The sequence below is a fragment of the Cervus elaphus genome, chromosome 8, assembly GCF_910594005.1.
Source record: "Cervus elaphus chromosome 8, mCerEla1.1, whole genome shotgun sequence".
Lineage (NCBI taxonomy): Eukaryota > Metazoa > Chordata > Mammalia > Artiodactyla > Cervidae > Cervus > Cervus elaphus.
Genome location: NC_057822.1, coordinates 48,946,926 through 48,974,553, shown reverse-complemented (window position 1 = coordinate 48,974,553; position 27,628 = coordinate 48,946,926). Strand labels below are relative to the sequence as shown.

Sequence of the window (27,628 nt, the reverse complement as noted above, 5' to 3'; positions counted from 1 at the left end):
GCATTGCAGGCAGATTTTTCACACTCTGAGCCACCAGGGAAGCCCATCTCAACTTTTACTAGTATGAAATCTTAAGTTACTTATCTGGGCTTTGCTTTCTCCATCCATAAAGAATCAGATCAGTTGATTTCTACCCATTGATCTATAAGCTACAGATAAGACTTTCTTGACCTACTTCACAAAATTGTTACAAAGAATTTTTTTAAAAACATTTAAGATGCATTTTAAACTGTAAAGCACTATATAAGTTCTAGGTATTATAATGCATGCACGCATTCTAAGTTGCTTCAGTCATGACCAAACCTCTGTGACCCTGTGGACTGTAGCCCACCAGGCTCCTCTGTCTGTGGGGATTCTCCAGGCAAGAATATTGGAGTGGGTTGACATGCCCTCCTCCAGGATCGTCCCAACCCAGGGATCGAACCCATGTGTCTCTTACATGTCCTACATTAGCAGGCAAGTTCTTTACCACTAGCGCCACCTGCGAAACCCCCACGTACTACAATAAGTAATGTTGAAAGTATAACCCTAACCTTAAAATAATTCGGCGAGGTCATTTAAGAGACCAACCAATCTTTACACTCCAAGTGGATCCCCTTAGCTGAGGCTCCCATGAGACAATATGTGAATGCAGAATGCCATGGCTCTAAGTTAGAAGCACAGTCAGAGACTGCTAGTTCCACAGTGCCCAGTGAGGAAAGGAAGGCAGAGAACTGGCCGGGACAGGACAGACAAATAACACAGGCAGCCAAGTGATTAAATAAACTGTCAACAGATGAGACAGACTGGGAACAGGAGAGAGCGAAGCAGTGTGGGGACACAGTTTGAACAGTAATCAGGTATGCTCAGACATAATCTGTAACTGATTCATGATAATATAAAACCCCAAATTTGTAAGTTAATAGTACATAAGAAGGAACAACTCAAGAATTTTCCTTCTGTTCATCAGTTACTCATTAAATTGAATATACTACTAAGGTGCTTTTCTCATTTTGGATATATTAAGTTGTTAAAATCAACAGCCAATTGTTAATTTTTTTAAATCTTAAAATTTTAGTATTACATCTGTGTAATGCAAATACCAGTGTTGAAACAAATGCATGGAAACAGCACAAAGAGTGGACATAATTTCAGCAGGCAAGTACCCGTCTTTCTTAAATACAATCTAGCGACCAAATTATGAGTCCAACAGAATTCAGATATAGCCAGCAGGCTACAGCCATACGACCCTGAATGCACCCGATCTCATCAGAGGTGGCCAGAAGGATGCCATTTATCCATACACTGACACAATGCCATGCCTCATGTCCAGGTGTCTGAAACTCCAATTACTTATTATTAATCCACATAGGCATGTAAACAAGCTCTCCCACAATTCTCTCCTGATGTTTCTAATTCAATTTTCTCCAATTATATCTATATATCACCCAGGAATATTTTTCTTTTCTGCCCCTAATGTTTTCTGCAAGGGTAAGTAATAAGGAAGTTTCCCTCCCCCACCTCCAACCTGCTTAAGATGACACAATGGTTAATCTATCTCTTGGCTTATTTTTTAAAACTGCTTAAAATATATGTTTCCTATGAATAATCACCCCCCAGTTATCCAAATATATGAACAAGGGGAGGATTTGTGCACAACAGTATTTCCAAATGACTCAATATTTCGACAAACTGCACATAGCATCCTTCAGCTCTTTTGTCAGAATTCACCTGAACTAACCACTCAGCATTTTAGCCTTTTAAATGCATACTATCTCTCCCCTCTTATGTCCTACCATTTTTTAAACACAGAGGGCCAAAGGGATCAGCTTCTTGCCATGATCACATATAAGAGAGTGAACAGAGAGGTGAATCAGAACGAAAAGCAGTAAGGCAGAAAGATGTATTTTCCAGTATGTTCTTAAATGCAGTATTTACTATTATTAATATCATAGTTTACCAAAATGCCTTGCTCTCACAGAGTAATATTGCTTTAAGGGATTCTAGGAACTTAAATAGAGTTTAAATTACATCCAGCCAATGATTGGCCATGGGCATCACTCAGTTCTCTGAATTTAGGTTGCACAACTTTCCTAGCATCCCTAGTCCTCACCCATGTCTCCTTTAAGTGCTAAATGTTTCTTGAAAGTGAAGGAAATAAGCACTACAATATTGTTAAGTAATTAGCCTCCAACTAATAAAAATAAATGAAAAAATAAAATAAAATCAAGGACATTTTTTTAGTCCAAAAAAAGAAGAAAGTGAAGGAAATGAAATGTCTTTCAAATCCCCAGATAATCATCATACTCCAAAAAAAATAGTAACTTCTGAAATTAATAACACTTCTCTGGATATCCCTAAGAGAAAAACCAGGACCCTGTACTTAATGACTTAAAATGTTACAAATAAATAAAAAAACAGTATAATACATGGAGCTAAAGCTTTTCCAAGAGATTCTACCTATTTGTTACAGTCTCTCTATGTGTAACAATTGAAATATTTGTGTAATAATTAATTACACAATAATTGAATATTCGTGTAATAATTGAAAACTCATGCTGTCATTAGGCAAATTTAAAGCTTTTCTATTGTATACCCAGTTGTCCATAACATCTGGACTTCTTTCCCTTTATATACTTTCCCCAGCTGCCCTTGCATCTGATGGAACAGTGCCAGCCAGGAGCCGACAGCGAAGCACTTCCCAGACTATCCGCTCAGTCGAGTGGCAGCTGCCAGCTCCCTTCTTCTGGGGTCCTGGGCATCCATCCTTTAAGTCCCGTGGGTCCTGTCTCCCTTGCACCCTTTCATCAAGGTGAGCCCTTTAGGTAGCAGTTCCTCACTTGGTGGGAGAGCCTCGTCCACCCTCTGGTACCGGCTAACGTCCTGGCGAACCGAAGGCAGCGATCGCAGTGGCTGGTGGCCGTTGGACTGACAACCTAGGATTAAAGGTAAACAGTTACCTGGGTCTTGTTTTCCCCTTCAGTGTCAAAACAGCCTTTGTAAAAAAAAAAAAAAGAAAACTTTACATAAATCCTGGGGCCAGTCACATTTCCCACCCCTCCCCTCCTCTTCCTGTTCCCACGCTGGCTCGGTCCTAGTCAGGCACCAACGCTTCAGGGTCACACCGTGACCTCAAGATAATGAATCGAGAACAAAATATGGAGGAAGAGAAAAGGGGATGCTTTAGGTAGCAAATAAATTACAGAATAAGAAAATCATTTCTATTTCTGAGTCTACGCTATTTAGGCATATGAAATTATCCTCGGGCTTTTTGATGCATCTATAATAGAAGAGTTTGAAGGAATCATTCTACCCGTCCACATTCACTCAGAGAGAAAGCAAAGTTCACACGTAAATTTGCATCCTCAGACACTCAAACAGCATATTTCCAAGTGTCAGAACACGTCACCTGACTTAGCTGACGTTTCTTATACTGCAGAAGGCAAAAAATGACTTTAGATGCAAAGCACACATGAGCCATCTGTGTTGAAGCTTCGTGCAATGAGGAATGACCTAAGACGTTCCAGAAAACCTCACAGATAATACTGGTAGATGCTGCCAGCCTGTGTGGTTCTGAATCTACACACCTAGAGATTCCTTATGAAACGCTTCTTCGCACTGCCCAGATGAGAGAACCGAGCCCTGGGCGCGTGAATGCAAGGGTACACAGCACGCACACGCGCGGTTTGCTCCTGGACATCTGCCCCGAGGCACTCCAGGCCTCCAGGGTTGCAAGGACCACAGGTCCCCCCACCCACCAGGCCACTTTCCTAGGGAAAGCAGGTGCCCACATTGATACAGAGCCTTGAAGTTCATTATTTGACAGCCCTCTTATTTCAGCAATAGAAGATCCATTTAAAAAATAAATAAATAAAAGAAGCTGTTGAACCCAAAGGTGAAGAATTCCGCTAATATCTGACCTGCAGCATAATTTACATTGAGGGGCAACCCTCTGAGCAGGGATGCCTGAGACACGGGCCACACTGTCTCCTCCATCCTACCTCCAATCGCGCCCTCCTCCTGGGCAGTGGCCCCTTCACAAGCCCCTGGGGTATCCCGAGCAGCACCCTCTTCCGGGGGCTGGCTCTCAGCAGCAGCAGCTCCCTCCAGGCTCCCCCGCCGCTGCCAGACGGCCCCCACCTCCTCCTGGTCAGGCACAGGGGCCGATTCTGACCCTGGCCCTTCCTCCTCTCCACTGGGCGCCTGCACCACAGGTAAGGAACCAGGAGTGCACGTGGAATCCTGGGACCCTTCAGCAGGGCCACTGCTGGCGGGCCCTGCTGCACAGGCTCCGTCTTCCTCCTCCTGAGAAGAAAAGGCTGGCGTTTCAGGAAACCGCGCGCTCTCGAGGGATGAGCACCGTGTCTCCACCGAGGAGAGCTGCGTGGTAACGCTCTCATTGCAGGAGCTGTCGGCCCCTTCCAGGTCACTCTCTCCCTCGGGCCTGGTGCTGGCCTCGCTCACGCTCTCTGTCCTGGCAGGGTCGCTGGGTTCTGTTTCTGAGGACACCTGGGAAGGCTCAGACCCCTGATCGAGGGACTCCGTCTCACTGACGGCTCTTCGGCTCCCCCCCGACGTGTCAGAAGTGCCCGTGTCGGCCCCACTTGTGGGCTGATCCGCCTCCTGAGAGCCACACAAGTCAGTGCTGCCCTGGTCCACACTCGGTTGAGACTCTGGGCCATTCTCGCTTTCATCTGGGCCCGGGCCTGAGGGTAAAGAGGTCTCCGCAAGCTCTGGAAGATTTCCTGGCTTATCCTCGAAGGAAGCAGCTTCGTTAAGGGAGGCTTCCTCGGCCTCCACTGGGTTGTCTTCTGGCTTTGTCTGAGAAGTCAGGCTCCCATCATCAGGTCTCGATGCCCTGCTAAACATGATCAGCCCTCCGTCCTCCTCCAAGGAGGATGGATAGCCCAGGTCTTGCTGGAACTCATGGTCTTCTTCATCTGAGTCAATATGAAGCATTGCATTGAGTCTTGTGTCAGTGGGAAAACTACTCCTTAGCTTTGGAGAGGCTCCCACAGACCTCTCCGAGCAAGTAGCTGCACCTGACCTAGAATGGCCACTGTGTTCAATAGCATCTAAATAATCATTGAGTGAATCCTGACGTCCTCTGGGAGGTGAGGTCCTTGAAGACGTAGAAGTTAATTCCTCTGTGTCTATTTCCAGAGTAGAACTAGTCCTGAGAGAATGCTTGGGGGTCCCATCAGCACTCTCCTCAGAAACTGGGCCATTGGAACAAACTGGGCTGTCGTGATGGCCCCCTGGCATGTCCTCCTCATCAGAAGGGCTTCCTAGGTCTCCGTTCACAGAACTGACTCCAAGTATTGTGCCAACAGCTTCCGGAGAGGCATCTGAAGGAGAAAACAGCATTTATAAAAACAAAGTGTTATTATGAATTAGCTTTTAATATCCCAATCCTTTGCCGCCAATCTGTTCAAAGAATTCAGTCATCCCATGGGGGGCTCTTCACAGCAAGGGTCCCCAACCCCAGGGGCACACACTGGAAAAGTCCACACAGCCGAAGGTGAGCGGCAGGCAAGGGAGTGAAGCCCCGTCTGCACTCACAGCCTCTCCACATCACTCACGTGGCGCCTGAGCCCCGCTTCCTGTCCGTGGCAGCAGGACGAATGGAACGCACTTGGATGACCACAAAGCCACCCCCCACATCCCTGGTCTGTGGAAAAGCTGTCTTCCATGAGACCAGTCCCTGGTACCCAAACGGCTGGAGACTGTTTCACAGTTATCACCAACGTGCTGAGATTCACTGCTCACTACGTAACAGGTACATATACTGCCGGCCAGCCTGACACATGAGGTTTTATATGTTCACTACTGCTGAAAATGCCACATCCCAGTTTCCAAACACAGATAAAAACCTAAGTGAGATTTTATTTTATATATAAACAGACTTTCATACCTGCTTGAAAAACTTCAGCAGGTAATCAATAGATAGCTATTTTATGTTCAGAACAGGACACAAACAATTCTATTCAAATGTAAACTGGCAACAGACTAAGATGTAATAAGTTCTACGACAGTGGTGTATTTACTCAGATATCTCACCTTCGTGCACAGAAGATGTGACCTCCACTCTGAACTGGAGGTACCCACTCACATGGTCAGCTGGGAGCCTTCTACCAAGGTTGTAGCTGAGCATCTGATCACTGCAAGAATAGAAATGGTCTTTTCATCCTGCTTCTCTGCTGTAGGCTTCATCTCCTTCCTGCAGGCCACCCCCTAAACCCCACATATGTCTCTTAGAACTCTCAGACTCATGAGAAAATGAAAAGGTATGTTAGAGTCAACGTAATATTATTAATTTGTACAAATGAATACTTATAAACCCAGGGATAAAAGGGAATCTTGTCACAAGGAAAATTATTAGTAAATGCAATATAATACAAAATGCAATACAATGTTATGATTTTTCAAAGGGCACTGATTTGTTCTCTCACTGCTAAGACTGATCAGGAAAAGGACATTTTAAAAGCCATCAAGGAGCTGGAAAAGGCCTAAAATTTTGACTGTTTTCTGACTCAAGTATAAATGAATAGAGGGCCTGGTTCCAAGCATTTAGCATGAGGCAAGAATACTGGAGTGGGTAGCCATTCCCTTCTCCAGGGGGTCCTCCAGACCCAGGGATTGAACCGGGTCTCCCACACTGCAGGCAGATTCTTTACCAGGGAAGCCCCTCTAAAAAGGCAGGCATGTGGAATTCGCTGGTAGTCCAGCGGTTACAACTCCATGCTTCCACTGTAAGGGGCGGGGGTTTGGCCCCTGGTTGGGGAACTAAGATATGCCATGTGCCATGGACAAAAGCAAAGACAGACGAGCTAAGGGTCATCATGTGGAGGGCACAGAGCTGCTATATCCTGAAGAACAGGAGTGGGGAGCTAGGAGAGAGCCGAGTGAGAACAGGCCAGGCTCTGAGAGCTGCTCCGGTGTGTGAGGGGCAGGGGCTGCAGCATCTCCCCCTTCTCGTTTGCAGAATAAGGGGCTCGCTCTGGGCCCTCACTTGGTGGGGGTGACTATCACTGATTCTCTGCGCAACCTGTGAGTGATACTGATGGGATGGCTGGAGAAGCGGGCTGCACCCCCTGGAGGGGTCTTGTTGCCACACTGGCCGGCGGGCGGGAGGGGCCCACACAGCGGGCCCTGCCTAGCTTCTGCTCCATCTTAGCTCCAGGCTCAGGCCATCGGCCTCCTGGAGGATGAAATAGCTGATATTTTTCAACTCTGTGCTTATTTATTAAAGTCAAATACAATCACATCATTTCCTTGTATGCAAGCAACTCTTAATTAAGGAAAATAATCAGAGGGACAGGACCAGATCACCCATCTCTGCTCTCACACTGCCCTCTATTGGCAACTTCGGGAGGAAACACAGGGCCTCCACCTAAACACTTGGACCACTGTAGACTTCAGAGCCTCTAGTCCCTACTGATTACTCATCTACACACGATTTCCTTTCTTCTCTACCTCCTCGGCATAATTTTAAATAGATGCTACCTGTTTAAAAGAACACATGCTAATGTAAAGTCCCAGTTCAGCTCTTATGAATTTCTTTGGCTTCATACAAAGAATTTCTTAAAACAATAAGGTTTTTTCTTTTTCTTCCCCATAAATTTTGTAATAAATATTTGATTGATGCTCTTAAAATGCTTTGTTTCCCCCATCTGAGTGCTAACACCCTAATAAGGGCTTTGCATGCATCATCATCCCCCTGTGAGCCAGGCGGTGGCCCTGTTTTCTAGAGGAGGAAGCTAAGGCAGAGAGAGGATAGGTAACTTGCCCAAGGCCAGACAACAATTAAGTGACAGAACCAGGATTAGAACACAGATATCTATGACACAGATGCCCCTGCTCTGTTAGGCCCCAGATCATATCTCATTTTATGAGCACTTTCCGTAATCCTTGGCTGCTTTAAGTAGCATGGATTTTAATGATATTTACTCATGGCTCATCCCAATGCAATTGATATCACGATGTTTTGTGTACTTAAACTGATAAGTTAAGAAAAATTTTTTTGGTAAAGGGATGTTTTGGCATTAACTATTAGATGATATAAGTATGTTAAATGCTATTACATTAGAGTGTTCCAATAATTCTGCAATGACTGCAACCTGCATAACAGAAGTGATGTCTCTTTCCTTGACTGCTGTCTTCCAGCATTTGGAGAGTGCCTGACACGCAGAGACGCTCCACCTTTGTCCACTAATGCATGAAGCCAGCAGCAAACTTCCTCAACCTGCTCTCAATACTGTGGTCCTCATCCATCTCTTTGGACATTCAGTCTTGGAATAATAAAATCTTCCCTTCTTTGCTAAAATCAAATTGACTCTCCTCTCCTCCTCTTTGGGCAATAAAAGTAAAGTGTTGGTGTCGATGATGAAGACTTAAAAAAGTGATGAATTTTAGCTAGGAAGTAAATGTTTAGCAGGGATTCTAAGAATGGGATCCATTCTTTTGCTCATTATCATATTCCCAATACCCAAAACAGTGCTTAACATTTAGTAGATACTATACATATACATATCCACATATTTGTTGAATAAACTTAACAAATGAGACTCTTTACTTTGAAAAAAGATTTTTAATAGGTATTAGTGCTGTTGTTAACCCAAACTGACAAGATACTCAGCTCTACCATCTATAAGTACAGGAAAGACTCCCTATTCAGAAATTCCAAGTCAAGGGGGTTTCATCCTTCCTGAGTGACTGCCAGGGGATTCACCTGCTTCTTATTCTTAGTTTCATCTGACTCATCCTGCCTCTTTCCTGTGACAGATAATTGTGTACCCTACATTATATATTATTATGGTATATATAATAAGTGCCAAAGAACTCCCACTGCCTGATTGAGACATTTTCTCACTAGTGTAATCAGAGCAAACGACAAAGCATGGGAAAGTGTTGTGCTTTTTGGACAGAATGCAAGCCACTTTCTGAAAAAAAGCTCACATTCAAACCAATACTCTTGAAATAGGTAATCAGTAAGGAGTTTCAGCTCATCCTATAAAATTTCACCATATGAAACTTCAATTACTTCAGAGAGTTGCAGTCTACAAACACATAAGTAAAGAAAACTCATTATTTTTCAAGATGTATCAATTACTTGATAGAAAGTAATAATCAGATTAAAAATATATTTAGATGCTAAGAGCAGATACACTAATATGTAGTATCATGTTTATTTAATAAAGCAAATCCCTAAGTATCAGGCAATGCTTTTGATATATCTGTGTGGAAATATTTCATAATTCTGGCATATCACAAATTCATGCTGGACTTCCTTCCAATATACACAGAATCTATGCTAGGCAGTATTATGTGTCCATTCTTTAAAAGACTGAATGAAAGCCAGCAAGTTAACAGGAGAGTCAAGCACTAATAAGGCTTTATTTTTCCTTGATCATTCTTATGGGTATACATAAATGGACACTTCTGTCAAAAGTCACAGATATTATATAAATTATATGATTAAACTTACATAAATTAAATTATAAACATATTATATTTCCAATAGTTAATTCTCACCAATTATAATTTTTCATTTTCTATCAATCCTAAAAATAATTTTTAAAAACTTCCCAAAGCTGAAGCTCCAACACTTTGGCCACCTGTTGCTAAGAGCCAACTCATTGGAAAAGACCCTGATGCTGGGAAAGACTGAAGGCAAAGGTAGAAGGGGCCACAGAGGATGAGATGGTTGGATGGTATCACTGACTCAATGGACATGAATTTGAGCAAACTCCAGAAGATAGTGGAGGACAGAGGAGCCTGGCGTGCTACAGTCCATGGTGTAGCAACGAGTTGGACATGACTTAACGACTGAACAACATCATCAAAAGAGTATTATCTCCACTAGAAGCAATAATTGCTATCCTTAAAAATAATTGTAATTTCCCTGTTTTATCAAATTAAACCAGGCTGCTAGAATTTCAGCATAATATTTCTACTTTATGTGGTCTTACTCAACCATTGCCTCTAATGGACAGAGAATTAGATTCCATCAGAATCTCTTAATTTCAGATTTCAAAGGGGTCTTTGAGATCATCTGGTCTAAAGACTTTATTTTTCAAACGAGGAAACTAATGTCTGAAAAAATCGTGGCTTGTCAAAATGCTAAGAGGACATTTAATTAGCTGCAAAGTGCCTGTGAATGATCAACCTCTCAGTTAGCTGGACGCGTATTCCATCACCGCCAGCCTTAAAGTGTGGCAGAGAAGTCGAGATTCTGGAACAGACTCATCTGCGCAAATCCCAGCTCCACCACTGGCTTGCTAGCCTCAGCTTCCTCATCTCTGAAAGGGGTACAACAACACTGTTCACCTCGCAGAGTTGTTGAGATTATAGAAGCAGAAGAGAGTAATTTACTTAACTCCTGACATAGAATAGGGCCATACTGTTCATCACTGATACTGCTGACCACCACCACTGTTATCATACATTCATAATGTTCCCCTAAAATGAAACGGATGCCCCCTAGTGCTACGTCAGAGCAGCTGTGTTACTGAGTTTGCTGGTACTTACCGTGTGAAAATATATCCACCATTTATAATAAGGAATGGGGGCATGTTATGATTTCTCAACTACTTGATTCACAGCTTACAAAAAGCTAACAGAAAGGAGACAGACGTCAAACCACATTTTAAAATTCTCTCAATGAGTAATTTCTAGTTGCCTAAATGAATGTCTTAGAGCTCTAAGTACATGTCTTAGAGCTCCACATCATCTCTGAGTCCAGGCTCTGTTTTAAATGGCCCTAAAATAAGGCAGTTTTGGTATCTCAGGCATAACAAACATCTCTGGATAGGGTGAATCCGGATTGGGAGGTGTCAACCTGATACTGGGATCCTGTACTAAGGAGAGGCTGTTATAGCAAGACTTCAATATACTCAAAAATCAATTAAACATGTGACATTTTACGCTGAAATGCTAATAGTAGGTACATCTTGGAAAAGATAGATAACTCAAAAAAGGTACATGAAAATAAAGTCCTTTTTGTCCTGCACATTTTAAGGCATATACCAGCACTTTCATTTTTAAAAGAAGTATGTTATCACTTCTTATCAGTGAGAAAAGTTCTAGGACTTCAAGTATCATTTCAGTTGCTTCCGTGGAAACTACTTGCAACAGGATCCCTGATTACCCAATGGCTTGCCGCTCCAGTAGCCTCTGGACTGGGATGGTGAGCTTCCCCAGGAAACGCTTAATGATAGGCCGGCTCTTAGCAAACTTGTCTTTAATTTCAATCTCTAAGACATCAGTAAGGAGTGCAAAAAAGGAGTATTTCTGAAAACAAAACATAACACAAGTCAAAAAAGAAATATGAAATTATGTATATCATTTTATTAATGTAAATGACTATAAGAAAAAATAGTATCTCTTAACTTCTAATGACATAGAGAGTCTACATTGCCAGACATATCTGCAACAACTGTCAATCTTTTACTCAGTCAGAATCATGAACAGTCACAAAGATTAGAAAGCAAGAGTCAGGATCTAGATGACAAAGGAAGCACCTGCAATCATCCAAGTCTTCTGGGCTGAATAGTTTGAGGAGATACTATCAAATATTAAATTATGCACAATACAATTTTAGTGCTCACCACATTTACTGCATTTTAACTCTTTAATATTTAATATCCTGTTATATGGTGGCTTAGAATTAACCAATACCCTGATTAACAGCAAACTTAATTCCTGATCCCATGGAATTTTGAAGTTGCACATCATCGTCCTTCACTTAGTGGTTAAAATAGAAGCACCTAAGGAATATTATGATTTCCCTGGTTTATAGCAAAATAAAACAATGTTCAAATAGAAGTTACTTAATTTAAAAGGCACATAGAGACACTTCTCCTGGGATAGAAAAATAAAGTATGAGGTTAAGATAAGCTTTGTTGTTTTCAGAACGCCATTGGGAAACACTGGATCAGATATTAATGAGGATATAAAAGAAAAATAACCAACTTCACTCACTTACAAACACTTTCACATATATTACAAAGATAAGGTGTTCCTTTTTATAATGAGGGTCTCACAAAAAGTGAATGATGGAGCCAGAAATCTAACCTGAACCATTTGTCTCTGTCCCTGGTAGTATCTAAGCAACAACAAGGATGTCTGGCTAGTGCCAGCCAACTTTACACTCAGGGGTCACTAAGTTTATATAGTCATAACAATTTAATTTCCCCAAAGGGCCATGAAGTTTAGCAATCTGCTTAATGGAAAAAACACTTGCTTAGAATAAGACAGCAGAGTTTAAGCACTACTTCTGCCCCTGAATAGCTAGTTACATGAACATTTTAAGCTTTTGTTCATTAATCACAAAAATAGAGAGATGAGAATATCATCCCTTACATATCCTTTGTCATGCCTGTACTGGTAACATGGCTAAGAACTCTGTAAATATTAAATGTTAGAAAAATAAAGTTATTGCTAGTATCATTACTATCTCCACTCTTTACCTTCTAAGTGATCATCTTGCCATCATCTAGGCTTCTAATGTGTTAAATTAAGTGGTATTTTTTAAGAGTTATTCACTATTTGGAGACAGTATTTCACACCAGGAGTAAAAAAACTGGCAATATTTAGCCCCTAAAATAACCACGAAAACTGCCCAAGAAAAACATCTTGCTGTGCTGGTAAGTTTCAGCCATAGCTTTCCTCCAGTTGGTTTTGGAACTCTTGAAACTCTCTCTCCAGTGAAATACTGTTCAGCATTGTTAGAACGTATTATTGTCATTAAACATTTAGGGAGTGATTTAATAAACTGTGCAACTCCCATGCCAATATACATTTGTCTTAGCTCAGTTGGTAAAGAATCCGCCTGCAATGCAAGAGACCCCAGTTCGATTCCTGGGTCAGGAAGATCTGCTGGAGGAGGAATAAGCTACCCACCCCAGGATTCATGGCCTTTCCTTATGGCTCATCTGGTAAAGAATCAGCCTGCAATGCAGGAGACCTGGGTTCGATCCCTGGGTTGGGAAGATCCCCTGGAGAAGGGAAAGGCTACCCTCTCCAGTATTCTGGCCTGGAGAATTCCATGGACTGTATAGTCCCTGGGTTCGCAAAGAGTCAGACACGACTGAGCAACTTGCACTTTCACTTTCAGAAACACTCATTAAAATTAGTATGTGAACGGTGTCTTGATTCCCTGAGAAGTGGTAGGAGAACTCACGCTTTGCTCCCTAGAAGAGAATCAATGTCTCTGTTCAGTCTGTGACAAAACAATATTTCCAGTGGGAAAACCCTGGGCTTGATTTCACTAATACGGCACACTGCCGTGACTGGTAGGGTATTGTAGCTATGAGGAAGTCTGAAGTACCATCAACACAGTCTGCCTTCCCTCAGGACGACAACTCCTCAACTGCCTTGCGTAATTAACCAAAATCCAGAAATCAAAAAAACATTCGCCAAAGCCTGTAGGGAGAGAAATTCCTTTAATTTATATTGAGTATGTGCTAGAACAAAATATAAAAATTTTAAATAAAAATGGGATCGATATTACTGACTTTTCCTTCTGCCTCAGGCTCGCATATGGCTCTGCAAGGCACTGTTACTGATGTTGTCCTTACAAAATTTTGATATTTTGCCCATCATTAATTTTTGCCTTTATTTTGATTTCTTTAAAAAATGTTGCATTGAAATATTAATTTTGATCATTGAGTCTTTTGAACCCTATAAATAACGCATCTGAGGGAAGTCCCTCATTTGCTTAACCCTAGACCCACCCCTGGTTAGAAGGGAATTTCTCATTGTACCCTTTTTCTAACAACTTCCAGACACCTCAGCCATCTTACCCACACCCATGGGCAGCTCAGTGATACAGAGACCAGTGGAGAGAGATGGAGCTGGCCAACTTCTTGTCAAGCAGAAGGTCTCTGACGATCATCTTACCTCTCGGTGCCAAATTGGATTGGTGGTGTTACTGATGATAGTAGACCTCCTCTCCTGCCCGTGGTGGGCACAGGTAGGGAAACTGCTCTTCTTCCCTGGCTGAATGGACATCTTAAGGTAAGGGTCAGGATTGAAGAACATGCCTTTCTTTAGCCCAACTGCCCTAAGGTCTTTAAAGAAAGAAAGAGAGGAGGAAGAAGGGAAGGAAACAGAGAGGGAGAGGAAAGGGACAGAAGATAAGACAGTCACATATTCTGATTAGAACAAGCGGGTCAATGGCAATTCGCTCTTAAATAATTACACAGGAAACTCTGAACAGAATCTATTCAGCAAACAATAACAAAATTAATCACTCTATGATTGCTTAGATAAGTGAGGGCAAGTAGGTTATGACTAACTCCAGCAAAGGGTCCTCTAACGGGCTGCAGAATGAAGCCAAATTTGTATCACCACCTTATATACCTCCAATGACTTTCCTGGGTACCATTTTGATTCTAATGTATGCATCTTCACCACCTTTTTCTGTGTAGCTTGGCAAGCAGCACTTCACACAATGTCTTAAGAGAAATCCTTAGTAAATACTGTATTTAAAAAGAAAACCAATATGTTCTTTCATGAGATAAAAGTGGATCTTCTGCATAAACATACAAAACGCAGAGACTTCAGTTTAATTGCGGATGAAACTTCAGAGCACACATTCAGCTGTACCATATGTAAAATGTTATATATATTCTACAAATGAATGTTAGACGAAAAAGGGAGACCAGAAATATTTCTAAAATTTGATTGCTATTTGCTGTATTAAATAACTGTAAGGTTATTTTTTCAGCAGCCTGTTAAGTAACTTAAATATTTGTTAAAAGTCCCATCTTAGATTCACCAGTTGTTATTTCATACAATATGAGCTGCTAAAATTTCTGGCTAATGTCTGGTTAGTGAAGAGACTAACACTTTTTAAAATGGTCAAGCTACAGGATGCAAAAACGTCAGGATAAAGCTGGCCTCACAGGGTCCCCAGTTCTTTCTGAGAATATCGTTAGCGTAAGGTTGGCTTGAGAGCTAAGTGATCTTGGAAGCTTCTGGAGAATAGACAGTTTGTAGGTCACTTTATACAGTTATGATCAGTGTAGGGAGGTCCTGACCACTGATTCAGACAAAGAATTCTGTGGATAGGCTCTGAACCCTCAAAGACCTTGTGTGTGTGTGCTAAGTCGCTTCAGTGGTATCTGATACTTTGCGACCCTATGGACTGTAGCCTGCTGGGTTCCTGTGTCCATGGGATTCTCCAGGCAAGAATACTGGAGTGGGTTGCCATGCCCTCCTCCAGAGGATTTTCCCAGCCCAAGGATCAAACCCAGATGTCCTGCATTGCAGCTAAATTCTTCACCATTTGAGCCACCCAGGAACCCCCCCCCCAGGTATGTCTCCTGCATTGACACGTGGGTTCTTGACCACTGAGCCGCCTAGGAAGCCCCTCAAAGACCTCTGAATGACCCGAATCAGCTGGGGAAGAGTCCCTGTAGAGTAACCTCACAATTTTTAAAAGGTCACCAGGGTCATCCTACTCAAGTCCACCATTCCCGAAACACAAAGTCTTTCTCAGAAGGACAGAATTGGCCTGGGGTTGCCCATAGCACCATATTCTCTAAGGAGTGCTCCCTGGAAGAAGTTCACCAATGTCCAAAAAAAAAAACTTGTGGCCTAGATAATGTGTAATGAAAACAGACCAGGACTGTTTACTGTCTCATAACTGGCAGCAGAGGGAGGCAGTCTAACACATCAGAAAAGACTGAAAAACTCAACCAAGAGGACCTATGTTAAGAACACTGCATGGAAGACAGTAAGATCTTTCATCTAAAAGCCCGTGGGAGAAGAGAAAGATTGAGCAAAGAACTAGACAGGCACTTCAGAGAAGCTGCTATAATCTCATTAGCCTCATGGATCCCATCTCTGGCAAGTCCTACTATGGAATCATTATTAACACAGCACTTGAATTTTACTGTCAATTTAATAATGCTACGTGTTTTCACTTGGTTTTATTTGGTAACTTTGAGAAAAAATACAATTTGAATATTTTCTTATCCTTATTGTTGGGCTTGCCTCTGACTCAAAGACAAAAGAATGATATTCTTTAGCTGTTCAAGGGATTTTTTACTTCTCAAGAAGGGATTTCTTTGCAGTAAACAAGTACATGTACAGAAATGGCTGTCATGAAGTCTGACAGAGCTAAATTATTCATGCAAAACACTCCTTTGAAAAAACAGCATCCACCAGATTAAGCCATAGCAATGAAAGATGTCACTGTTAACCCTTTCTACAAGAGACACTACACAAGTAAGTCTCCATTAATAAATACAATAAACTACCAGTTATTTGTACTCTGAGTATACAGTTCACTTTATCCATACCTTGACTTTCTCATTTATGCTTTACATATTTTATTGCTCATAAATATGCATAACACCTAATAGGTTAAAGAAGGACTCACAGTCACAAAGGAACGACAGGTTAAATATCTTTAACTTTTTACTTGGAGAAGAGGTTTAAGACTTTCATCAAAAAACAGTTTTTGTTTTATTTGTAGAGTTCAATTATTTGTGTCCCTACTTATTCACAGATAATCAACAGCAGAATATTTGCAGATAGATATTCTACAGAGCTTAAATGTTCTCCATAAATACTGTCATCCACTGTCAATATGCTACACCAGATGAATTATTTAGAATTACCATTATAAAATTGCTTTCATCTTCTATACTTTTTAGACATTTCTGTATATCATCTGCAAATATACCTGATCACACAGTAGGAAATAAAACAGATTTTTAGATAGCCAGCCTCCGTGTGTACTGTGGTGGATATTGGAAAACGTTGTATATAAAGAAAAAGCATCTGGCTACGCCCCAAAACTTATTTTCTGCTTTTCAGGAAAATGTCTTGGGATGTTCAGCCCTCATCTGGTCGTTCTCGAATGGTGGGTTAATTAACATCCCCTCTGAGGTCAAAATCAATATGTGTGTGTCATGTTTAGAAAAATATTGATCACTCGAAAGCTTAGAGCAGTTCTTCTAAAATAAGAAAACTGTGGCATGGGCAAACTAAGTTTTCTGGGCCATGGAGGTTTTCCAAGTGTTCCTTATCTGTAAAGGAAGGGTCCATTTCTGTTTCTGCAGCCCACCCTGCACCCCTCCCCGCCACCCACCCAGAACCCTGAAGCACAGGTAGCCACTGAAATATTCTCAGAAGAAAGACAGATAAGGGGGGTGAGGAGTTTATCACAGGCTGTGGTACTAAGTATTTTTAAATACTTAGATTTTAAAACCCTGAGGGTTCCAACCAAAATATATCTATTGGTCAAATTTGAACTATTTATAGCCTCTGAGATTTGCCAGAGAACCGAAGCAAAAAGGTAGTCATGGTAAGTAACTTCATACGGGGAGGGGAAGGAACATGCTAGACCAGAAATGGATACTACAATGGCCTTGGGCTAGAAATGAGTTAACACATGAGCTTCCATCATACACGATAATCATGTATCCATGGATGTGTGTTTTCAAGATCAGCCTCCTAACTTTCACTATTAAAAATGTCAATTTTCATGAATAACATTTTCTGCAGTGAAGAAAAAGTGAATCTATCAATAATTTAAGTTTCATAAGTACTACACCAATGGAAAAAAATGAAAACATCTTATGGTGACAGACATCTGTTAGAATTTATCTTACATGTGCTGCAGTACAGTTGTCTGTTTAAGTCCATTTCAAATACTGATCTCCTTAGAGAAATCAGTGGTCATATATGGGTATGAGAATTGAAACTATAGAGAAGGCTGAGCGCCGAAGAATTGATGCTTTTGAACTGTGGTGTTGGTTGAGAGTCCCTTGGACTGCAAGGAGATCCAACCAGTCCATCCTAAAGGAGATCAGTCCTGGGTGTTCATCGGAAGGACTGATGCTGAAGCCGCAACTCCAATATTTTGGCACCTGATATGAAGAACTTACTCATTTGAAAAGATCCTGATGCTGGGAAAGATTGAAGGCGGGAAGACAAGGGGATGACAGAGGATGAGATGGTTGGAGATGGCATCATTGACTCAACAGACAAGAGTCTGAGTAAACTCCAGGAGTTGTTGATGAACAGGGAGGCCTGGCATGCTGCAGTCCATGGGGTCACAAAGTATCGGACATGACTGAGCAACTGAACTGAACTGATGGGACTAGATGCCATGATCTTAGTTTTTTGAGTGCTGAGTTTCAAGCCAGCTTTTTCCTCTCTCCTGTTTCACCTTTTTTCATCAAAAGGTTCTTCAGTTTTTCTTCACTTTCTGCCATAAGAATGGTGTTATCTGCATATTTGAGGATGTTCATATTTCTCCCAGCAATCTGAATTCCAGCTTGTTACTCATCCAGCTCAGTATTTTGAATGATGTACTCTGCATATAAGTTAAATAAGCAGGGTGACAATATATAGCCTTGTCATAATCCTTTCCCAATTTTGAACCAGTCTATTTTTCTATGTCTTGTTTTAACTGTTGCTTCTTTACCTGCATACATGTTTCCTGGGAGACAGGTAAGGTGGTCTGGTATTCTCATCTTTTTAAGAATTTTCCACAGTTTCTCATGATCCACATAGTCAAAGGTTTTAGCATAGTCAGTGAAGCAGAAATAGATGTTTTTCTAGAACTTCCTTGCTTTCTCCATGATCTAATGAATGTTGGCAAGTTGATTTCTCGTTCCTCTGTCTTTTTGAAACCCAGGTTGTACATCTGGAAGTTCTCGGTTCATGCATTGCTGAAGCCTAGCTTGAAGGATTTTGAGCATAACCTTGCTAGCATGTGAAATGAGTGCAATTGTATGGTACTTTAAACATTCTTTGGCATTGCCCTTCTTTGGGATTGGAATGAAAACATCTTTTCCAGTCCTGTGGCCACTGCTGAATTTTCCAAATTTGTTGACATACTGAGTGCAGCACTTTAACAGCATCATCTTTTAGGATTTGAAATAGCTCAACTGGAATTCCATCATCTCCACTAGCTTTGTCTGCAATAACGCTTCCTAAGGCCCATTTGTCTTCACACTCCAGGATGTCCAGCTTTAGGTGAGTGACCACACTATCGTGGTTATCTGGGTCATTAGGACCTTTTTTGTATATTCTTGCAACCTCTTCTTTTCTGCCTCTGTTAGGTCCTTGCTGTTTCTGTCCTTTATTGTACCCATCTCTGCATGAAATGTTCCCTTGGTATTTCCAATTTTCTTGAAGAGATCACTTTTCTTTCCCATTCTTCTGTTTTCCTTTATTTATTTGCATTGTTCATTTAAGAAGGCCTTCATGTCTCTCCTTGATATTCTCTAGAACTCTGCAGTCAGATGGGTGTATCTTTCCCTTTCTCCCTTGCCTTTTGCTTTTCTTCCTTCCTCAGCTATTTGTAAAGCAGGCTTAGACAACCACTTTGTCTTTTTCCATTTCTTTTTCTTTGGGATGGTTTTGGTCACTGCCACCTGTACTATGTTACACATATGCATCCATGGTTCTCTGGGCACTCTGTCTACTGGATCTAATCCCTTGAATCTGTTTGTCAGCTCCACTATATGATCATAAGGGATTTGATTTAGGTCATACCTGAGTAGCCTAGTGGTATTCCCTACTTTCTGCAATTTAAGGGTGAATTTTGCAATAAGGAGCTTAAGATTGGAGGTACAGTCAGCTCCAGGTCTTGTTTTTGCTGACTGTATAGAACTTCTCCAACTTCAGCTGCAAAGAACACAAATATCTGATTTCAGTATTGACCATCTGGTGATATCCATGTATAGAGTTGTCTCTCGGGTGATTGGAAAAGGGTGTTTGCTATGATCAGCATGTTTTCTTGACAAAACTCTGTTAGCCTTTGCCCTGGTTCATTTTGTACTCCAAGTTCAAACTTGCCTGTTTTTCCAGGTATCTCCTAAACTTTTGCACTCCAATCCCCTATGATGAAAAGGACATCTTTCTTTGGTGTTAGTTCTAGAAGGTCTTGTAGGTCTTCATAGAACTGGTCAACTTCAACTTCTTTGGCATCAGTGGTTGGGGCATAGACTTGAATTACTGTGATGTTGAATATTTTGATTTGGAAACTGAGATCATGCTGCTGTTTTTGAAGTTGCACCCAAGTACTGCATTTTGAATTCTTTTGTTGACCATGAGGGTTACTCCATTTCTTCTAAGGGATTCTTGCCCACAGTAGTAGATATAATGGTTATCTGAATTAAATTTGCCCACTCCCATTCACTTTAGTTCACTGATTCCTAAGCTGTTGATGTTCACTTGTGCCATCTCTTGCTTGACTATACCCAATTTACCTTGATACATGGATCTAACATTACAGCTTCCTGTCCAATATTGTTCTTCACAGCATCAGACTTTACTTTCACTACCAGACATATCCCCAAATGAGCACCATTTCTGCTTTGTCCCCAGCCACTTCATTCTTTATTGAGCTCTTAGTAATTGCCATCTGCTCTTCTCCAGGAGCATATTGGACATCTTCTGACCTGGGGGCGGGGGGGCTCATCTTCCAGTATTGTATCTTTTTGTCTTTTCATTCTGTCCATGGGGTTCTCACGGCAAGAACACTGGAGTGGGTTGCTGTCTCCTCTCCCACTGGACCGCGCTTGCCCAGAGCTCTTCACTGTGACCCGTGCATCTTTGGTGGCCCTGCACGGCATGGCTCATAGCTTCACTTCACAAGCCCTTTTGCCACAACAAGGCTGTGATCCGTGAAGGGGGTTCTTGGCCTTTTAAAACTGCCAATCAATTTTTTTTTTTAATCATTGGCTTTCAAACTTCTTTTGACAGTGACATCTGTATGAAATCCATTATACTGAAACTCATTTTACACATATATATACAGGTGTGTATTTTTTATGTGTGAAGATTTTCAGTTTGTATAAACTGGTGTTCTATGAAAAACATTTCCCTTTAGTGTTTAAACTCTATTTTTTTTCCTATTCTTTTTTTCATTGTTAGTTTCAACTAAATTCATCTTATAAACCACAAATGAATTCCAACTCACAAGCCGAAAAGTAGTGCCTTAGTTGTATGAAAAATATACAACAATCAGAATATTTTACTAACCAGAAAATAAACAACAAAATATTGTCTTCTCCATTTTCCAACATTTATATGTATTTCTCCATAGAAACAGGAGTATCTCTTGGGTTTTTTAATCTTTTGTCTCTAAATTTTTCCTTTCTCTAAATGAGGTAAGCAGAGCACATATTGCATTACAGTTTTTCTTAAGTAACAGTCTTTTTATCACCAGAAAACTTCCTAGAAGAAATAATTTCTGAATATATACTAATAGTTTAATTTTACCTTGGTAAGAAATATGCTTGAATCCAGAAATATTACAAAAAAATACTTTGCATATCATATTTAAGAATCTATAGAAAGAAACAACTGTTCCTAAGTTTGACTTGCACACTTTCAAACTGGACATAGTGTTTAAAGATATCCTTACCTGACAAAGTAAAGCTAACAAGCTTCCGAGAATGCTGATTTCCTGAAGCCCCTCCTTCCATGCCTTCTGCCCCCATCTGCAGAGAAAAAACACATATCTGAAGTTTCAAAGGAATATAACACTTTCCTAGGGAACCACATATGTTTGCAAATATGATGGTTTTTGTATCAAACATGTATTGTAATACATGACTTCATTTGCTACAAAACTTGGAATCGACACACAAAAGCAGATTCTCAAAAGATGACAGAAAAGGTCATACCTAAATTTAACCTTTGCCCAAAATATGACCAACATGAACTTTTATAATCCCTGGGATAGGAATCAATGTACTTTATGTCTTTTTATTTCTTTGATAAGAATATAGTTGATATGTAGTAAATTACTTATATTGCTATTATAGTATTAAAACATGCCCTTAAGTTAAAAATCAAACATCAAATTTCTTCCAATTAGGAAAACCTAGGATAAACTAAACATGTGATTTATATCAAATTCATTCATATATAGATAGAATTATCTCCTGTTAAATATTTGTGAGTGACCATGTGGATGTCCCGTCGCCCTCAAGGCTTCTATTTTATTATGCTGCTGGCATATGACACATGCTATTACAGTTAGCAACAATAAGAACTTGCAATCCTATTGTAGTATTATCGCATTGTAAAGCTTTTCCTAAAAGCTTCTGAGTAAGTTATATCTCACTCATTTATAGACCACGGAGCAGATTAAGTCTTTCTCTCAATTCATGTATAATTAGTGCTCAACTCATGGTTAAAAAAAAAAAGGAAAAAAATTTTTAGGAAAAAACGTTTTTGTGGTTCTTTAAAATAGAAGTCTGCAATACTGTAAGAAACAGAACTGAAGGCAGAATATATTTTGAATAGTTAAGAAGTAGAAACCACGTTTTAATTCTGAAGGATAGATAAAACCCTTCCATCTTATCTTTATGGCACTCACCACCTCCTTTAAAAATCGTACATTACCAAGAAATAAAACTTTCACTAATCTAAGCAAAGTTGAGGAACTTGAAACTAAATTCCATTCAAATAATGAAAAATAAATTTCTACTTTCTGAGTGCTTTATGTACTTAGTCAGTCAGTCTGGTCCAACTTCTTATGATCCCATAGACTGCAGCCCGCCAGGCTCCTCTGTCCATGGGATATCCCAAGCAAGAATACTGGAGTGGGCTGCCGTTCCCTTCTCCAGGGCATCTTTCCTACTCAGGGATCAAACCCGGGTCTCCTGCACTACAGGAAGATTCTTTACCGTCTGAGCCACCAGGGGAGCTTCAAATATAATTAAACACTCTCCACCCTGCTAGGTAATTCTAGCCAGGCAGTTTCACCTCCGACTTTCCTTCTCTTTTGGGGGCTGTGGTGGGCCTTCCTTGTGGCCACAGGCTTGTCCTGTTGGGGAACACAGGCTCTAGAGCTCATGGGCTCAGGAGTTGTGACTCGTGGGATCTTAGTTCGCCAACCAGACACTGAACCTGCATCCTCTCCATTGGAAGGCAGATTCTCAAACCCTGGACCACCAGGGAAGTCCCTCCCGACTAGTTTCTGTACCTTAGTCAAGACTATCCTGTATGACACTTAACTACTTCCTGATTGCGTCACATGTCATTGGTAATAGACTAGAGTACCACCCAGACATCTTTACTTCGTTCCATCCAATTGCAAACAGTCTTGAAAGAAGTAACTGAGAAACTCTACAGGGGAGGAAACGAGCTGCCATCCTAATCATAGGGTCTCCTTTATCACATATCCTTTTGCAATGAACCAAGAATTTTTTTAAAAGTTGTGTCTTCTCCGTCACGTGTACTTTGACGTCATTTTCATTCATCGGAGTACACAGTGATGTGTGCCACCTGCAACAGGAAATCCTTCACTTCAGGAACAGATAAAGGCGACCATCACTCACTGCCACGCATTGCTTCAACAGAATTAACAGTGTTGCTTATGAGCTTTCCTGGATTAAATCCATGAAGGGAGTTTATTTAAAATCCTCTCTCTAAACAGAGTGCAGATGTGCTTATTATTACTGATGTCACTACATCTGGTGGTCAGCTTTGGTCTTTCCTGGCTTTATTGTCATGAATGATGAAGTTGGATTCTCTGAATATTAGCTCATATGAGCATTCACCAGAGTCCTGGTAAAGGACACTGTTTGCCTATGAATTATGTGAGAATTATTTCATATTAGCCTTTTGCCAGACAGAGAACATATTTAAAAGGAGAATTTGAGGGTATTTTCCTTAGTTTCGATAACATCTTACAACATTTTGAGTAGGCTTTGAATGACAAGACTATGGATCTTTTCAGAGTCCCATTGATCTCACTTGGCATGAAAAGACATCGTGTCTTCAGAGGGGGCGCATCCCCCTGGGCAGTGTGGTCCACTTGAGGGAAGGCCATGATCTGTGAGATGACCGGCACAGGAGGCACGCGTGTTGCTGTGTCTGTCTCAGCTGTAGTCCGTACTACCTGCTATTCGTGACCTTGTAGTCCAGCAGTGTGGGGACGGTGAAGGCAGGGAGAAGCAGACAGTGATGCTGTCTGGCCAGTTTGGTGCTGTCTTTGCTCTATTTAACCTGGGAATGATGAGTCAGACGGGTATAACACAATATAATAAACCACAGATACTTCAGATACTTGCTGAGAGCCAATCAAGGTCCCGATTTTAGCACCACCAAGAATGAAAATGTGGTTTCTATTGCTCAACTATTCTTTGCATCTTATTGTGGAATAACCACACTGAAAGGGGTTTGTGAATATCAATGTTGTCAGTCAATCACAATACCTACACACAGGTCACACACCTAGGTGACCATCATGCTGTCATAGAGACCCAGTGCTCAGCCCACAATGAAGTGCCCATTGGCACCGCCTCTCAATAATGGATACAGACCCAACATCTCAAGCGTGGTCAGAAATCTATTGACCATCAATTCCATTAGTCAGTCTTCGAACCAAAATGTTCTATTATGGTTGAGAGTGTTGTGTCTGTGAAGCTTTTAAGCTGGTCTAAAATCTGTCTGAAGCAAATTAATTATCTCCAACTGTCCACAGGCTTTGACAGAATAATCTCGATGCAAAGTCAATGAAATGAGATCAATGCTCACCAGGCTATAAGCTCCCCCTGCCATCAGTGATATCTGATCATGGAAACTGCTCAAGTCTAAGAAAATCTGAATCCAGAAAGTCATGTTTGGAAGCTATTATTTAATTTCACACACAGTTAAGCTTTCAAAAGTTTTATTATAAACAGCCCCACTTTTCCAGTTTTGTAATTTTTTTTAGAATATTAATTATAGCATGTTCCCGTGCACATGACTACAGATTTTCTAGTCAACAATTGTTATTCTCTCTGTGAACCTTCAAAGTCTCATATAGCAAGTGTGGGTTATTTTTAATGCTCTATACTTTGGTCACTTCAACAGAAACTCAAATATAATTCAAATGTGAGCAGAGGACTTAGATACTGAAAATTATACACATATTGTTCCCTCTATCTCAAATGCTCTTCCCTCCCCCTTTTCACCTAAGCAACTTCTATGCATCCTTCAGATTGCCCTGTAAACATGCCTTCTTCAGGGAAGCCTTCAAGACCTTCCAGATCAGGATGAATCTTGCTAGTATATGCTCTCATAGCGTCATTTTACTGTTACTCGTGGTAATTATCACTCAAATAAATACAATTTAACTGATGTGTCTCTCAAGCCCTACCAAACAAGAAAGCTGTGTTTTTGCTTATCATTTCACTCCTAGTGGTGAGTATAAGCCTGACACTTAGAGCCTCCCAGTGAATATCTGTTTGATGAATTAATGAAAGGGAAAGATTGCTTGATATAGCTTTGGGGGGTCAGACGATTTCAAAATGCCATCTGCAGAAATTACTTTCTGAATTTCAGGGAGTAAACCTGTCCACTTACCTATTTCCAAAAACACATACATCTGTAAATGTGTACACACACATATATAATATTATGAAGATTTTATACTATGGGAATTGATATTTTTATTCTGAATTTTTTTGACCTGATTTTTATTAATGACTTATAAGAACTGCAAAAATTTACATATCTTGGACTCTCAATCTCCCCAAACTAAGTCCATGTCTGCTCAGTCGCTTCAGTCATGTCCAATTCTTTGTGACCCTAAGGACTGTAGCCCGCCAAGCTCCTCTGTCCAGGGGATTCTCTAGGCAAGAATAATGGGATGGGTTGTCATTTCCTCCCCCAGGTGATGATCTTCCGGACCCAGGGATCAAATCCATGTCTCTTATGTCTCCTATAATGGCAGGCGGGTTCCTTACCACTAGTACCACCTGGGACAGCTATCTAAACCCAACCATCCATATACAATGGAATGCATTTTGTGAAACTGTTAGATTCTAAAGTTATTTGGTGAAGTGAAAAATCACAAAATTGTGAAAAGTAATTCTTAAAAAAGTACCATATTGGAAATGGACATACTCTCCTTCAAAAGTCCAACACAATCAGTTTCCTCCAAAGCTAAACTAGACATCTGCTTCCTTAATTGAGGACCTGGTAAAGAGGCTGGCTTCTGCCAATTAGCCATACTGAAAATATGTGTGCTACCTGTAGGCGCTAGAGCTCAACTCAGCATCAAGAGGGATTCGGCACTAAGAACGTCCAAAGGAGTAGCACATTCACAATCCTATCTCATACTCTCTTTGGGTGAAAGCTTGCTAAGCGGACTGGAAGGTAGACTCACTCACGATTTAAATTGCTTTTTTTCCCCCTCTCTTTTACCCACTGAGTTCATGTAAACTAAATTCACAAAAGATGCAATGCCACCATTTCCTACCAACCAGCCACCCCAACAGAGTTTAAAAAACTTTCCATGATGGCCACTCACTAATTTCTTTCATGAGAAGATTCCCTAGAGAGTTGACTATATACAGAATTATTAATCAAGCCATATTTTCCCACTGATTTGTGTTATGGATTTAGTTAAGCCATCCTGTAAGTTATTTTCCTTTCCCAAAACGGCACCCACGCTGTTATGTGTTTCCTTTTTCATTGTTTCCCATAACTGTGCCAGAGCTGCAGAGGCAAAAATAGAAACCAAGGCCTCTGGAACTGAGGCTAGAGGGAGTGGGCAGAGGGGCACTCACCATCACAGCGGGGTTCTTCACCGTGATGCAAGGGGTCGTGGCGCGCAGGGCTCCACTGATGCCGTGGTAGTATTTGAAACAGATTTTTATCTCGGCTGCAAGTTGATTGGAGAAAAACAACAATTTAAACATAGAAACAAGTCCTTGGGGCCTCACCTGAGGAAATCCACCAGGCTGCTTCTAGGTAAATCACACTCAGGACTCTGAATGACCCCTCCCTTTCCAGTCAGAGACAATAGATTATACCGAGTCTTGCTGGATTTTATAGGCTTCTCTGAAATTTTCTAAGAACAGCTCAAATATATTAGAAAAAACAGTGCATAAAAACAACATGCCAAATACAGTGTAGAGAGGAGCTCCTGATGGACAAAACACAGGTTGGACCTCTGCGCCCATTATTATTTACCCCTCACATCAGGAGGCAGAAATTCCTGTCCCCATAGTACAGATCAGGCAGCTCAAACCAGGGCTCTGCAACAGCCTAGAGGTGTGGGACGGGGAGGGAGGTGGTGGGGAGGCTCAGGAGGGAAGGGGCGTAGGCAGACCTACGGCTGGCTCATGTGGACGTTTGGCATAAATCAACACAATACTGCAAAGCAATTATCATTCAATTGAAAATAGATTAGTTTTTTAAAACACTGTTGAGGTTTGCTAATGGTCAAAGAGAAAATGACAGAGTCAGGATTCACACCCCATCTGTTTCATCACAAAGCCTTCCCTCCTATCCTCTACAACAAAGACAGACAGCAGCCGTAAGTGCAGACAGACAGGAGCAGACTAAGAAGTATGAGGGAAACCTGCAGGTGACTGCAGGGAGAAAGTCTGAAATCTGGATTAGCTCAACCTTCTGGGACTTCCCTGGTGGTCCAGTGGTTACGACTGTGTACTCCCAAGGCAGGGGTCCTGGGTTCTATCCCTGGTCAGGGAACACGGTCCCACATGCCACAACTAAGACCCAGCACATTTCAGTTCAGCCACTCAGCCGTGTCTGACTCTTTGCGACGCCATGGACTGCAGCACGCCCGGCTTCCCTGTCCATCACCAACTCCCAGAGCTTACTCAAACTCATGTCCACTGAGTCAGTGAGGCCATCCAACCATCTCTCTGCC

General features: G+C 41.3%; 1 protein-coding gene across 5 annotated transcripts in view; it reads right to left on the bottom strand.

Annotated features, from left to right (window-relative positions):
- HECW2 (HECT, C2 and WW domain containing E3 ubiquitin protein ligase 2) overlaps positions 1 to 27,628 on the bottom strand; it is a 422,372-nt gene that overhangs the window by 122,257 nt on the left and 272,487 nt on the right. For 4 of the 5 annotated variants that reach the window (XM_043910516.1, XM_043910517.1, XM_043910518.1 and 1 more), the window contains 7 exons: positions 26,520 to 26,614; positions 21,377 to 21,452; positions 13,882 to 14,051; positions 11,129 to 11,271; positions 6,040 to 6,140; positions 3,981 to 5,327; positions 2,820 to 2,915 (listed from right to left, as the gene is read on the bottom strand). In XM_043910516.1, the coding sequence (XP_043766451.1) occupies positions 2,820 to 2,915; positions 3,981 to 5,327; positions 6,040 to 6,140; positions 11,129 to 11,271; positions 13,882 to 14,051; positions 21,377 to 21,452; positions 26,520 to 26,614 (2,028 nt within the window). The remainder of the gene's footprint in view (positions 1 to 2,819; positions 2,916 to 3,980; positions 5,328 to 6,039; positions 6,141 to 11,128; positions 11,272 to 13,881; positions 14,052 to 21,376; positions 21,453 to 26,519; positions 26,615 to 27,628) is intronic. The other variant, XM_043910521.1, reaches the window with a different exon arrangement.